General features: G+C 39.0%; 1 protein-coding gene across 1 annotated transcript in view; it reads right to left on the bottom strand.

Annotated features, from left to right (window-relative positions):
- Positions 1-1,295: 1,295 nt before the first annotated feature.
- The window catches only part of LOC117824272 (potassium channel subfamily K member 2-like), a 54,416-nt gene continuing 39,942 nt past the window's right edge, over positions 1,296-15,769 (bottom strand). The window contains 2 exon segments of the mRNA XM_034699726.1: positions 1,296-3,344; positions 11,535-11,677. Of these exon segments, the coding sequence (XP_034555617.1) occupies positions 2,988-3,344; positions 11,535-11,677 (500 nt within the window). The 3' untranslated portion in view covers positions 1,296-2,987.

Below are 15,769 nucleotides of genomic sequence, written 5' to 3'. Positions count from 1 at the left end.
TAATTTGGAGTAATTTATTTTAACCCCTGGACTGCATTATTAAAACCATTGTTTTAACAACATTTATTATCTGATTTATTTAGTTATAGATTTATTTCTAATATTTATGTGATCTTTTGAAATGCAACTGTTTTTTTTTATTTTGCTTTCTACCCTTGCTTAATTTATTAATTTTACTGTATTGATCTTATTCTATTTTTAAGTATTTTCTATGACTATGTATTCTATTCAACCCATTTCTGTTGTTTTCTGCCTCTGTCTACAAGCACACTTTGGGCAGCATAGTTGTATGTAAAAAAGGTGCTATATAAATAAAGTTGAGTTTAGTTGAGTTAACCTCTAAGCTGTCTCAGACAGTAAACAGTAAGAAACATCTGTAATACCTTCTAATACCCTTAAGGTGAGATGCTTTTTAAAATGTTGTCAGATACAGAAATCAATTATTTTAGTTAGATCCTATGTTTAATTAGAACTAGACCAAAAACAACCTCAAATTATGAAACAGATTTTTTTTGTTTGTATTATGAAAAATATATTCTCATTTTAAATTTGATGTCAGAAACACATTTCGCAAAAGTGAGGACAGGGGCATGGTTACCATTGTGTTGCATCACCTTTTCTTTTCACAACACACTCTAAACATTTGGGACCCGAGGACACCAGTTTCCCCCTCTATGTTGTCCCCCTCTTTTCTGTTGTGAGATTTCAGCTGCTCAACAGTTCAACAGATATATGCAAGGTCTTCTCTGATAAAGGCGTTATCTGGATTGCAAAATTGTGTTTTTATCAGCATTCACACACCATCCCAACTTCTTTCTATGCATAAACAAATGTGTGATTAGCATGAGAGTAGTTTGAATACGTGGGAAGGAACAATGAGGCTAACATGGCCCCTGTGATTTAGTTATTTAGACCAACTGTGGACTCATATTGCTTTTTCAGAGTTATATTACCATTTTAATAAATGCAATTTATACCACACGTGAAGTGTTAAAAGCCCTGATATATATGTGATAAAAATAAGTACATTTTAACAAAAAGCTCCTCTTAGGTAGAGCTGCTAGAGCAGATACTGTAAGTAGACATAGCTTGCTGAATATGGCATATTGTCTTGTAAGCCACACTGTGTTGTTAATGTTTAAATATTAAATAGCACTGTTAAATGCATTGAGAGCACAACAGCATATCTTGCTGGATCAAAAAATACCTTAGGACACATAATCCAAACCGTTCAACTGGGAGACACCACACTTTAAATGTCCCTAAAATGAAACAAAAAAAAGCACACTTAAATGTTAACTCAAAATGTGTATTCAGTATCAAGAATTAAAGTGAGATATTTATTGTGCCACAATGACATTCATACCACTTCTATGAGCATCAGTCAACTTAATGATGTATCTCAGATTTCTAAAAGGCGGGATAATTCAGTCACAGCGGTGATTCACAGTAAATAGAGGTTACTGATGGTGTACATTCAGTATTGGCAAAAAATAAAAAGAACACTGACTGTTTATCATCATAGGCTGTAGAAATTCACAAATTTTATATCTGACGGTAATGATGAGAGCTGCAACATCATGAAAATCATTAAGGTACACACAGGTCTATATGCTTCACAGCCCCATAGCTTTCATCACTGCAGAACCTGACATGCCTAAATTTATGTGAATTAGATCAAAAGAAAAAAAAAAGTGATGGCACATCAAGCCCTACGCTACACTCTCATGAAAAATGTGACAGTGGGTTTTATTTTTAGAAACCAGCAGAATTAGATTCAGAACAACAGAAAGCATCATGATCCTTTGATCAGACTCAGGACCTCTCTGTTTTGTCCGTCAGAAATGAGAAATCACTTTGGTATGGGGGGGAGAACAGGGTGTGATGGTGGAGCCTGGCACTGTGTGGTTTATGTAAATATCTCAGCACATAAAGACTGGTACTTAATGGATTCACTGGCAGGCAGAAAGACAACATTTTCAAAAAAACATTCTCTGCACTCTGTTGCCATGCACACTCTTCGAATTACTTAAATAAAAACGTCCCCGTCTCCCATTCCTGTATTTTCAGAGATGCCTCGTCCTTTGTGGTACTGTGCTTGTATATAACAAATATGAGTGGACAGACAAAGCGTTGCCTAGTCTTTCATGCATCACCATCCACACATGTTCAGCATGGTTTCCAGTAAGGCACAAGTGGATTATTCCTTAGGGTGAAAAGCTGAAAGTCAATCATGGAGGAACAAAAATGTCAACATTCGTCTCTTTAGTGAGGGCAGACTGACAGGCGAATACAAGGCATATAAATTCACACAGGGAGAAGTGTAAACACAAAGTAAAAGCCACATTCATTTGTGTTAGCACAGAACTGCTGTCTGGTTATTATGACGGGTTCACTGTTGATTATGGAGAGTTTTTAACTGCGAGGATCCTCTTTATCTGATGCAGATTTCAGGGCCTCAGATTCAACAAGAGATGAGCACAGACACATCTATTGCTTTCTAAGTTTGATGAATGCATTTATTTCTCTGTGTTTGCAGTATTGTCCGTGGGTTTGTGGGAAAAAGATGTCCACTGTGTTAAAACCTCAATATGGGCTTTCATTTTTGAAGAGAAGTTTTCTTTTTTAACACGGTCCTCTCTGATACAATCATATGTTTCAGACTTCTGATTTGGCTCAATCACAAGCAAAGCCATCCATCATGATGCCGTTGACATAATGTAAAGAACTCCTCTGCTGAATTAAAAAAAAACCGCAGAGCCATCACTCAAGAAGCCATGCAAGAAACACTTCCATTAAAAGACAGAGCTTGATGATTGATCCACATCCGAGCCACTCTCAGTTTTCAATCAATGACATGAGCACAATCCTCCTAATTGCTGCTCATGGCTACCTTATCACAGATTCTCCTCGCAAAAGCACAACAGTGTTTGTGTGTTTGTAATCTCTGTCTGCTATCAGATTAAATAATCTCACGTCAAGGCTCCTCATTTAAAATTTTCAATGATAGCGATCTCCCGCCGGTCAGCATAGTCCGGGCTGAGGCCATTCAGGTAAAGGCTGCCGTTTCTGGACAGAGCCCCCGTGACAGGACTGAGAGAGAGGGTCAGGCTGGTGTAAGCTTCTCTGTCCTCGCACAAGTTGGCCGACAGCGTCCTCTTGCCAGGGGTCATTTCTTGATTGATGGACGTGTTAATGCCCAGCTCGGACGACAGCTTTCGCTTGATGGATGCAGCACGCTGGAACTTGTCATAGATGTCAACGCTTAGTCGCCGCCGGGTCTCTTTGAACTCGGCCGAGACATTTGCTGTCCACTCGGCCGCGTGAGCGCGAAACTCCCCAACCTGCAGAGAGAGGGAGAGAGTGAGAGAGGGAAGATTGATGCCTGCAGGTGTTTCAGCACAGCCTGTTTTCTCCCTTTCACATCAACATCTGTTCATATAGCATTGTCTGGTTAGCATGTAAACTGGAGAAGCACATGATTGGAAGAAAGTCCAGGTAGATTTATAAAAATGATTTTAAACTTGCAAGGAAATTAAAAAAATCAAAGATGAGCTGTAGAAAATCGTGTAATGTAATTTGAGGCAGCTTAACACTGAGGCTCAACACTGATACATTACAGGTGTTGACAACTCGACTGCATATCACATGTTTTATGTATTCCAAACTTCATGTTTAACAGAAGCTGTGAAGTAATACTTAATTTAAGATCTTTCATACCTGTAACATTTGTACATTCCTCTCAGTATACTCCAGTGTCAGACAGAATAGGTTAATAGAACTGACTATGCAAATGTGAATGGAACACCAATAATTAATGGAGTTCAGGCTTGTGAACATACAGTAAATGCCACTTCCATTAATCTGTTCAGACTGCTGTTTAAAAGCTCTTGCCTGGAGCGTTCTTTCACATGACTTGGCTGCTCCGCCACTAGCAATGCACAAGACAGACCGCTGTAACCTTCATCTATTATTTGCATTTAATGTTCATTTGTCATTAAGTGTTACTGCAGATGTGGAGATGTAACAACATTAAGTTAACTCACCAACTAAGGAGAGTCTATGCAAATAAAAATCGTCTGAGTTGTGGATAGCTTTTTGTTACTTTTCGTGGCAATGACTCTGAAATCAATTGGTCAAGACGTTCTAACAGATGAAGATAATCCTTACAAATGAATCTATGCTAGCAGCCTGTCCTTGCCATCTTTTTATCTGCTATTGCCAATCAACGTCATCAAAGACTGGTTGACCATATTAAGACCAGCAGTGTGGTTAATAATATAATAAAGAGCAGCTTTAGATCTCAGTATTTTCTTTAAAGTCAGCTTGGTCTTTCATGTTAGCTTGAATGATGTACTGCAGCCCTATTCAATTAGCAACCAGCAGGCCACATGCGGCCAGTAAGCGACCCTCGAGTGGCCCGAAAGCAACTGCCGAGTGATTGTGACTTGGGTCCGGCAAAAAAAAAACATATTTTACTAACACTAACAAGTGCTGCTCTTTTATTGTGTTTATGCCCCTTTGGATGTGGCAATCCATTAATAAACATCCAGTGTGTTTGTTATCTTATCTATTACTTTTTCTTTTAAATGGTTAACTTTGCTCACTGTCTGTTAAAAATGTCCAGCCCAGCTCATGTCCTTAGTCTAAAAATCCGGCCTGACCAAATATTTAATTGAATAGCCCTGATGTACTGAAATGTGACTCCAATGAAAGCTCAGATTCCTGCATTCTAGCTGAGCCGAAAACAGCTCTTTTAGTCTGCAATAAAATCCACCTACCAATGCTAAATAAAAAATAACATTGTCTTTATTTCATCTGTAAAAAAAATTCTAGCAAGTATCTGGTAACTTCTACGGAACAAAAAGATAACCAAGCACAGACACACGTCTAAAAATACAGCCTATTATTTTTTTGTATGTTGTTACTAACATCTTAAATACTGGGCTTTAACTGTGGCAGCCTGCTAAGTAAAGCTAACTACCTCCTAGCTTTGACCATGCACTTGTATCTTCTTTTATCTGTAAAAAAAATCAATCCAGCCATCAAAAAAAACAGTTTCGCGTTGCTATATAAAAAAACAAACACGACAAAAAAAACTTAGAATAATACACCTTAATACCATGGAAATCAGACTCGCAGAGTCAGTCCCTCATTTTATTTCACTACTCAAGACACACTCTTACGTAAAGCTTTTATTTTGTGAATTTATTTTAATCTTTAAAGTTTTACCGCTCATTTGCTTTTATTGTGTTTTTATTGTTCTCGTGAAGCACTTTGTTACCTGTATCGAAAAGTGCTATACAAATAAAAGGTATTATCATTATTATCATTATTATATTATGGTGGCTATCTCCTTGTGATGTCATCGTATTATTGGCTAGCTAACATGATGTAAAAATAGATAACAATATAAACATAAGCACGTTAAAAGTAGTTATCAATGAAATTATCACTTTGCTTGAGCAAATATTTCTCCTTTCCCATTGTATGGGATTTTTTTTTACGTCAACCAATCATGTAATTGTTAACCAGGAAGTGACTTACTAGCTCCTTTTATATTATACTTAAAGAAAATTACACTACAAGTATGTCATATTTAAAAGGCATATGTGAAAGAGAACTCAATGTTAATATCACAGATGATAACTGGAAGGATGCTTGGAAGAATGCAAAAACATTGAGTGTATGTAACAGAGTGAAGGCAGTTGAATTAATGATATTGCACAGAGCTCATAAATCTCCCTCCCATTGCCATGAATTTAACCCAAATTCATCCCCACAATGTCCAAAGTGTAAGACAGAAACCGGTAGTCTCACACACTGCCTATGGTCATGTAGAATAATCCAGCGGTTCTGGCAGATCATAGAACAAGAAATGAACAAGATCCTACATATTAAAGCTGGGGTTGGCAGTCTCGGAAAACTAGCATGAATTTGAATGTAGCATTTCCTCAGGACTCCGTCTAACCCAACTGACTTACGACCATATGATCGTGACAGATTCAAAACCGGTCCTCACCAAAACATTATCATAGTGAAAGTTAAAAACACAAACAAACATGGCTGCTGTTAGTACTTACAACTGTCATTCTAGCATAATCCAGCTGTACTGGTGACACGATATCAGGAGAAAAGTTATAACACATATAATACTGTAACAACTCTACTGTTTGTTAAACGTGTTCAGTGTAGATGTTCTTAATTCCTACAGTGTTGACAGTCAGTGAAGGCATCAGGAGAGGTGTAGAGTGTGTGAGCTGGAGAGAGGAGAGACAAGAGGAGAAGTTTTTCATTCATTCAAACATTGATTGTTGCTTTGTTGGTTGTCGTGATCACAGCCGACAGTGACAGGTTAGTAAAACTCAACGTGTTCACGAATCGGCTCGTCATCCCTACAGCGTCCGGACGGATGCTACGATACATATACATTTCTGTAAGACTTAGTAAATGTCATTAATTCTGTTGCTTGTCAGAGCCCCGTGGTGAGAGCTTTTTAGACTCTGATCCGGACTACAGTCCTGAGCAAAGCACCTCATCGGGTCAGAGGGGACAGGCCCGAGGTCGAGCGAGAGGGGCAGTCAGTAGAGTCAGGGGAAGCAGCGGCAGGAGACAGGGACGGGGAGTGCAGGCTGGGTAAATGTACGCGCAGGAGGCGGGCAGAACAGCAGGACGGGATTTGAATGGTTTAAAATTTTGGCACCCAAAAAAGGCTGATTGGTTGGTGTTTTCCCAGGTTTACTCTGGCTGTAGATAGCAGCTTTTCTTCGCTCTTTTTTAAGAACACATTATGTATTGATTGCCATCAGGACATAAAGATCACTTTAACCAGTATAACAAAAAGTGTATCTAAATCTGACTACCAACCCCAGCTTTAATACTGAAGGTGGCCCATTGTCATTACTTCTTGGCATATCTAATGCTACTGTTACTGACAAATATAAGAGGAAACTTTATAAGATGTTAAAAACCTAATAAATATATTTCTAAAAAAACAACAACCAGGAAGTGAGTGAATGCTCATGTTAGCTAACAGGCTATCAAATATGTTTTCAACTTAAATTGCTCAATCTCTCTCTTGGTTTTCACCATCTGTGGTTTTTGTGGCTGCTTAACAGTCATGAGCTGTGTAAAGATCACAGTTTGTCAAATGGTCAAGGTTTATACAACTCACGACAACTTTCCACCCTGGACCAGATGTCACTAGAAGATGGCCGGCATGGGAATACGACCGTCCATATGCTTTAGCTGTGGCAGCTTGCTAAGCAATGCTCACCAGCTTCTAGCTTTGACTTTACAGTATGTCTCCTGGTCATGTGTTAGGGATTCACATATCAAGCAAAAACACCAATAGATAGTCGTTAGGATTCTTTCCCCCCCTTTTAACCCCCTATGTGCCAGGGCGTCCCCTCAGGTCTGTGGATGCATCTCTGCTGGTTGTGCCAAGATCCGGCCTTAAAACTAAAGGTAACGGCCTTTTCAATCAGAACTCCAAGTTTGTGGAACTCCCTGCCACTGACAATTAGACAGTCCACAACTTTAACTGCTTTTAAATCCTCACTAAAAACATTTTTTTATAAGTAGGCATTTCTCCACCCCTAATTCTTGAAGTTGATGTCTTGTTTTGCTTCTGTCTTTTTTCTTCCCCCTGTTTGCACCGTTTTTTATGCTTTGTAATTCTCTGCTTTTTTGTTGTGAAGCACTTTGTAACCTTGTTAAGAAAAGTGCTATATAAATTAAGTTTATTATTATTATTATTACATTATTATTATGCTGACTGTCTCACTCTCTGTGCGTAGTTGTACCAGACTTATGTAGTGCTAGTTGTTTTCTGTCAAAGTTTGCAATTGACCTCAATTTTGTTTATTTTCTCCAGGGAGTTCCTCACAGATCTCTTTGAGGGCTGAAGTAAATCCTGCAGTTCTCTCACTCACAGCATCATACCCATTTTACCAGCATGTAGCACTAATGCTTTCTTCATCTCTTGTTATTTGACGGTGGTTAGCTTATAGCTTTCAGAAGGGCTACAGCAACCATCTGGTTAATGTACCACATTAAAACCAGGCCATGGGAAAAATAACGGTGAATATTTTATTCTTATCCAGCTCTTAGGATGTTAGAAAATATGAGTGATCCTCAGCTTTTTAGATTTTGTTCTTTAGTCTCTGTTTTCAGAAGCTTGGCTATATGTGGTTCTATAAAAAAACAGCATGCTCTAAAGAAAATGGGGAAAAAAATAGAAAAAATACTTGTGGGCAAGAAGTAGTCATGGGAGTTTGTGTCAAGGTCTCCAATTCCGTCTCCTTAATCAACGGATGCCATTATTGTTGAGGTATGTTGCACTGACAGACCTGTTTAACATAACGCTTCATTGTTGAGGTTTTATTATTCATATACCTACACTTGCCTGCAGGAGCTTCCAGTTAGATGTAAATTCCCTGTGATTCTGGAGACCATGTACTGTATCTGGTTAGCACAGTCTGGATGTGTAAAGTCCCTGAGAAGTAAGGTGCAGAGTGCACACTTCATTGATCCTGCCTTCATAATATATAAGACCTTTTTTCTCCAAGCTGTTCTATAATTTATTACACTCTGAGGTGTGCTTGTTTAAAGCAGACTTCTGGGCGAATAAGTTAAAATTTATGATGTGTGTCTGTTTGTGTGCGCACGTTTGACACACACACGGTAGAGCACAAACACTCATGTACGTGATTTCTCCTCCTTCCTCTCACTTTCTCTGCCTGATCATCCTCGACCCCCTCCCCTCCAAACTGAAACATCCTCTCTCACTAATGTATTTCTCTCTAGAGCTCACAGCCTCCTTCTCTGCTCTTCAAATTAAGCCAGAGTGAGGATTCCCACTGCAGACTAGTCTCCCCTTTTCTATGCTGTACGGCACAAAGCAACAAGATTTGCATGTGTCTGGTGTTTGCTTTGGAGTGAGTGGCTGCGGGGGTGCATGGTTCTCAAAATCCCCTCTACATGAAAATAATGAGACTGCCAGAACAGCAAGGTATGTTATTACTCTACTGGAAGCACAACAAATATTTAACCCAGCCTGTGTACGAGAAGGTATTTTCTCCACAGGTAGGAGATTTATCACTTCAGAGTTATGGAGAGTGAACTGAAAGAGGCCGTGAGATATTCTCACAATGAGGTGAGACGAATGTGATCACATCTATGAACTCAGTGCCAATAAAGAGTAACACAAGCAATAGTCTTTGAATATGACAGCCTACAGATTGAGCTGAGAATGCTTTTTTATTTCCTTTAAACAACCATAACGTAATCTGTTTGCCAGGCTGCAGTGCTGCTTTGAACGCCTCTAAAACAATCATAACATTTCATACATTATTAGAGTCGATAATCCACTCTACGGAGAGATGAGGCAGTTACAAAATCAGTGAAAGACAGGCAGGGTTTGTACTGTTCACTCAAGCTTTCCTCATTGATTCTGCACCTAGCTGCCCAACTGAAAGCTATTATAAAATTGGTCTAACTCATACCCCCTATGACCAAGACTCACCTTTCTTCCCAAATTTCTTTACATTTTTGTATTCATGGTAAATTTGTCAGGAAGTGTGCTTCACCACTACGAGGCAAGAGTCGACATTTTGACTTACTCCTGTCAAAATCTGAAAGAAGGTCACGCTATGATTTGTTACCCTTTTTATTTGTTTATATTTGTGTTTACTGTACTCTCTGGATTTTTCTTAATGATGTGCGTGGTCAACAGAGATACAACAGCAATCATTCCCCCAGGAGATCCTTAGGCCGGAGACATACTTGCTTTTAACTACGTGTTTGCATACGCATGGTGGCTGGCTGCCCCTGTGTCTCCAGCTTCTGTTTGGAACATCTGCTGTACATGTCCTTAAAAATGAATGCCACATGGTCACAAGTTGGAGTATGCACATTAACAGAAGGGGCAATGTAGAGGCAATGGGGTTTAACAATCCACACAGGAGATTAACAACAGTGGCAGAGTCTGCAAGTATCCACACCTGTACAATTTGTCATTGCCACTGAACAGTAACAAACAATCCTGCCAAATTAGCCAGCTAAAGTTAAACTATATTTTTACAGGCTTGAGGGCAATGTGGTCTCTATTGGCTTGTTTCCACCAAGCGGTCTGGTATGGATCAGTACAGTTTTGCACGGGTCAGATCGGTCAGATTTCCACAGCCAACCGTGCCCTACTTGGTGGGCGGTGTGTAAGCCGGATGCCGATAGCTGCGTCAGCTACGTAATAGCGTGACGTCATGGCAGCGCGACAAAGTGTACCCCGCTAATAAATGCAACGAAGAAGAAAAACGCACCCCAACAGAAGGGTACCAAAAAGTGGGACGGTACGGCTCAGTGATTTGGGGACCTATCCCGGTTTTAGTCAATGGAAACGCCACAAAATGCATGCCGTACCGAGACGAACCGAACTGAACAGCTTGGTGGAAACGGGGCTAGAGCTGATACATGTTGTCGTTAATCATATAGCGAATGTAACATGGAAGAATAGAGAGGAGACGTCAGAGGAGACTACATTTACGGCCGATTTACAGCCTATAGGTGGCGATTCCGGAAGTGCTGTAAATGCAGAAAATACAATGTCCTCCAGTGAACCAATCGCAGAGCTTGTGGTGCGTAGTTATATTTTGGAGGAGGTGCACGTCAGGCTACCCTCGTAGGCTTCTGCGTCAAAAAAGAGCTACACAGACGATGTGTAGTGTCGATTTGACGCAGAAGTATAAACCAGGTTTTACTCTCACAAAAGTTGCGATGCTAAGTGAAGCCAAGTATTGTTAAAAATAGATTTTGAGTTTTCAAATAGTTTAAGCCCTGTATCTAATTGAAAATAGTACAAAGATGACATATCAATTGTTAAAACAAAAACATTGGAATGTTTTGTGAAAAATATATGCTCATTTTAATCTTGATTCCAACAGCACATTTCAAAGCATAACAGCTTTTTTGAATTGGGGTTGTAGAAGTTGAGGAAATCAGCTAAACTAAATGGTGAAAAGTCCTGGATTAGGATGGACTGAGACCCAGAATTCACATAACAGAGTGATGTCATGTCTGTTCTTTACATCCCAAACATGGGATGAGGTTGTGGATGTGTCATGAAGTTAATTACAACATTCTTAGGCAGTATAGCAGTTGAGGGAGTGCCAGCCATTAGCTTGGTTCATCAATGTGTGAGACTTGTCTCTTATTCTCTTTTATGTAAAACACATAGTTTTTACTCAAAGGGCCAGTACTGATTGTAAACAGGTATTTTGGACTCCAATAGCTTTGGTCTCTTAGAAACCTAAGGTATATGTTGACAGCTGGATATTGATCAGTACAAATCTAATTAAAAGTGTGAAAACTGGCTCCAGAAACTGAGCTTAAAGCTATTAGCAGGTCTGCCAGCCCTGTCTGAACTCTCCTGTTACAAACCATGACATTGTAATTCTATTTTCCTTCCTGGAGAGAGCTCTCATATCTCTCACGTGTCACCACAAGAGTGATTTAACTCGCAGCACATCAGCTCTTACCTCCTCTTTAGTCTTCTTTGAGATGACCCGGAACCAGTCTCCGATCATACTGAGCACAGCGGCAAAGTACGCCAAGCCCACCAGGATCCAGAACCACACAACTGGCTTGTAAAAGTCCAGGTAGTTTGGACTCTCTGACCCAGCTGTAGAGTAAGAGAGAAAAGGATATAAAGCTCTGACTTTATCCTGGGTTACTGACCAAACTGAACTAAAGTGAAGAAAAACAGGCAGGATTGGTTTAAATGTCAAAAGCCTGAAACAATTGACTACAGAAAGGAATTTAACTTTCAAACTGGGAAGAACAACATGTTTTTGTCTTTAATAAAAGAAAGAGAGACTGAAAATGCATACACAGACACAAAACATTGCACACTTTAGCTGCTTTTCGACCACAGGAACTTTCCCCAGGAACCAGGGACTTTTTGAGGAATAATTTATGTTTCAACAGCAGGATTCATTGTCAAAATGTAGTTCTGGGTTAGTTAATCTCCCCCTGAAAAGCCCCTGCTTGGGGGGGTAGTACTTTTTCAAAGGTCAAGGAACTAACACAGTTACAATGGGCCACAGGAACCATTTAGTTCCTGGAACTTATGGTCAAAAAGCACCTTTTCTTTTCTGAAACAAACCAGGAGAGGCTGGTATGGTGGGGGCAGGTAATTGCTTGTGTTTGAAGTAATCTCATGACCCTATCTAGTGATAGTAACAAAGACAGCCTGGTGTGTGGGATGCTGGTTTGTCATGTTTCACGAGGTAATCTGGACTCTCAGCGGTATTTTTAGGTTGCTAAATGAGGCGGGATACCATACATCAGGTTCCTCTTAACTATTATGAGACCCAAGGACACATTTTCTGAACCCTATAAATATGGACATCATGCCTCCCTTTCCTCTCACTGTAAAAATATGAGACCTTGGCAGGCGCCAATGTTTTTGAAGCCTGTGATGTTATTTTGGAAAAGAGTCTACACAGATGTGATACTGCTGGTGGAACCATGGGATTAACATCACACCACGAAAAAAAAGCACACATTTAACCCTCCTGTTATGTTCGATTCTTAGGAACAGCAATAATGTTCCTGGGTCAACTTGACCCGGGGCATATTTAATGATTCATAATTGTCAGAACCTGAAAAAATCCCAATTTACAATTTTTCAAACGTTATTATTAACTCCATTACTATCCATTTCAATCAATATTTAGTGCATTGGTGTTCTTTAATTATCACAGATCATAGTTCAAAGAGGAAAACTCAGTCGTTTTTTTTATAAACATTCATGTTAAAACTTTTTTTTATGTACATTGGAAAGAGATTGGGGTGAAATATGTATCACAGTTGCAAGAAACACACTTCTGACCCCTTTCAGCCTCCACTTTGGGGGGGGGGGTTGCAAATGTGTGAAATGAACCATTTTCATTGTATATGTTGTTCACGCTAATTAAGCCAAGCAGAATAAGTTTCATCGCAAAAAAAATACTTTTAACATTTTTTTAAATAGTTTAATTTGACCCGCAAAATAACAGGAGGGTTAACCTACTAATCAAATGTCACAGATCCATGAGGTTAGCACAGCAGAACAAACTGTGTCAGTTTGAAGTCAAAATATGTTAAATATGTTGACTTCATTTTTGGGAGCTCTTGTTCCGTCTATTTTTCTATGCAGTCTATGATTATAAAATGAGGCTTATTGGATTTAAATAAGATCTGTTGTACTTTAGCCATGCAGTGTGCCATCATTATATATATATTTTTGTTATTTGTAATTTATGTTCTGTCATTGGGTCCATACCATGTGATCATGGTCCGAGCGTCAAATTAAAGTAAAATAAAATAAAATAAAATAAAATAAAATAAAATAAAATAAAACAAAATGAAATGAAATAAAATAAAACAAAATGAAATAAAATAAAACAAATAACTGAAATCTACAAACTGTATCATTAGTCTTCTCAGGGGGTGGGACCAGACAATGTTTTTATGCACTGCTGTAATGCTAAAAATAAAAAACTTGGTATCAAGAAAGAAACGTGTCCCATGTGTCGAATGATCTTTCAAAGCATCCCTTATATTTTCTTACTTTCTTTTCTAATACAGGGATTTTATTTCTGTAGTCTGAAAAAGACGGAATGAAAAGACTAGAAAAGACTTAGAAAAAGGAAATTATTAGGAGATCCTTTGGATTCTATGACCTCAAGTTATGCTGCTTTCATGTTGATTCATATTTTCATAGCTGAGTCCCTGTCTTGTATTGCACACATGGATTCAAGCAGCAGGATTTACACAAGTTTGATAATTCCCTGAAAATCACTGGCAGTAGTGCAGTCAACAACATACATATCATAAATCCTCCTCCCTTGCAAACATCACCATCACATGTACTGTAAAATACAATTTCAACCCCAATCATTAGCTATCTTGGGATGAACCCTCAACTGCTTTGGTGCACCACAGTTCACATTAAGACGACCACCGGCTAAGCTCTGAGCAGTGCAGGCTGATCAGTTTACTGTTACTCGTGACGCTGGCACAGGTGGCCTAATCTAATCTATAATCATTAGTTCTGCTCAGGGAAGTTTAATCTAGCAGCAAAGTGTTTGTGATTTCTGCCATCTGCTTCTCCCCTTGTTGTCCAGAAGGCACATCAAATTCATCTAATGCCACTTACCGACACACACATACATGCAAGGACACACGCTGAGAGATGCACATATGGTCACCACGTTACGCCCAATGTGTTCTCCACTCCCTCCTTAACTCTGTGTGTGGTTAGACATTTTATCTTAGTATGACTTTATCTTGGATTTTGTGTGTTAATTCTTAACAGCTAGCAGCAACTAGTTGGCTTAGCTTAACATTATGACTTAAAACATCTTGAAAACAGTTAGCCTGGCCCTGTGACAAAACCTGTAGTGTCCTAATCTAGCTACCTAGAAACATTCTGTCTTATTGTTCCACTCATATGATCTACAACATTTTTACAGAGGCTCATGCATGGGACTATCTCCTCTGATTTTGTACAGAATATATAAACCATATTTGTTTTGTTCAAAGGGAAACTGCAGAGCCGTCCCCCTTTATATATATATATATATATATATATATATATATATATATATATATATATATATATATATATATATATATATATATATTTATATTTTGGGGATTTTTACCTTAATTTAGAGTTAGGGTTAGCTAACAGTTAATTAACAAAAGGATCAGTAGCAGCAGGTGAATTCACAGCAGCACAGGGAACACAGCCACATGCTCATGTAGGTAAACTTATTTTGAAGTGTGAAGTATTAAGCAACATTTAACCACTTCAAGGGACAGTCGGGGTCACAAGTCTTTGGCGCCTATACTTTGGGGGTCGCAGGCTGAAAGGTTTGGAAACCCCTGCTCTAGGTCATTGCCGTAGACAGCCTGCTGCTGTGGATGTGCCAGACTCCAGCTGCTACAATTACTCCTATCCTTCTCACCACTATTATCTCCCTCTCTCTACATCTTCCTTTATCTCTCTTTCCAACCCCAACTTGGTCTCAGCAGATGTCTGTCTAACATGAGTCTGGTCCTGCTGTAGGTTTCTGCCTGTTAAAGGAAGTTTGTCCTCGCCGCTGTAACTTGCTAAATGCTGCAAAGGTCTCTGCTCATGGTGGATTAAGATGAGATCAGACTGAGTCCTGTCTGTAAAATGGGACTGGATTTTACCCTGTCTTGATGTTGGGTCTTTGTAAATATATTTGTTAAATCTGGACCTGCTCTGTTTTTAAAGAGTTTTGGGATAGCATTAGTTGTGATTGTGATTTGGCACTATATAAATAAAGATTGATTGATTAGTAATACTCATAACTCCAACGAAGAATCAGAAAACAGTAATTTACATCTTGTGAACAATGCTTATCTAACTGGATGCTACCCCCAGCCTCAGTTTTCTGCCTGTAATACTTGATTCTTATTAAGCATAGGCCTATATTAAATTAAACAGTGATGTTAGTCCTTCTAAATTGGGAATGAATGCAGAAAACAGGTTAAAAAAAGTATGCCTGTGGTTTACATAAAGTTGTATTAAAGTGAAATATACCTGAGATCATTTTTGTTTACTGGGTCTTAACATGATTCGTGAGAAAAAATAAACACAACCTGCTCACTTTTTAAGATTCCTCCTTTAACAGATGGAAGGCACTAAGCATATTGCAGGATATCAGATGCATTAGAGAAACTGCCAGGATACATATGT

This window comes from Notolabrus celidotus, chromosome 13, assembly GCF_009762535.1.
Source record: "Notolabrus celidotus isolate fNotCel1 chromosome 13, fNotCel1.pri, whole genome shotgun sequence".
In the NCBI taxonomy this organism is placed as follows: domain Eukaryota; kingdom Metazoa; phylum Chordata; class Actinopteri; order Labriformes; family Labridae; genus Notolabrus; species Notolabrus celidotus.
The sequence above is the reverse complement of the archived record's forward strand: the minus strand, read 5'-3'. Positions and strand labels throughout refer to the sequence as shown.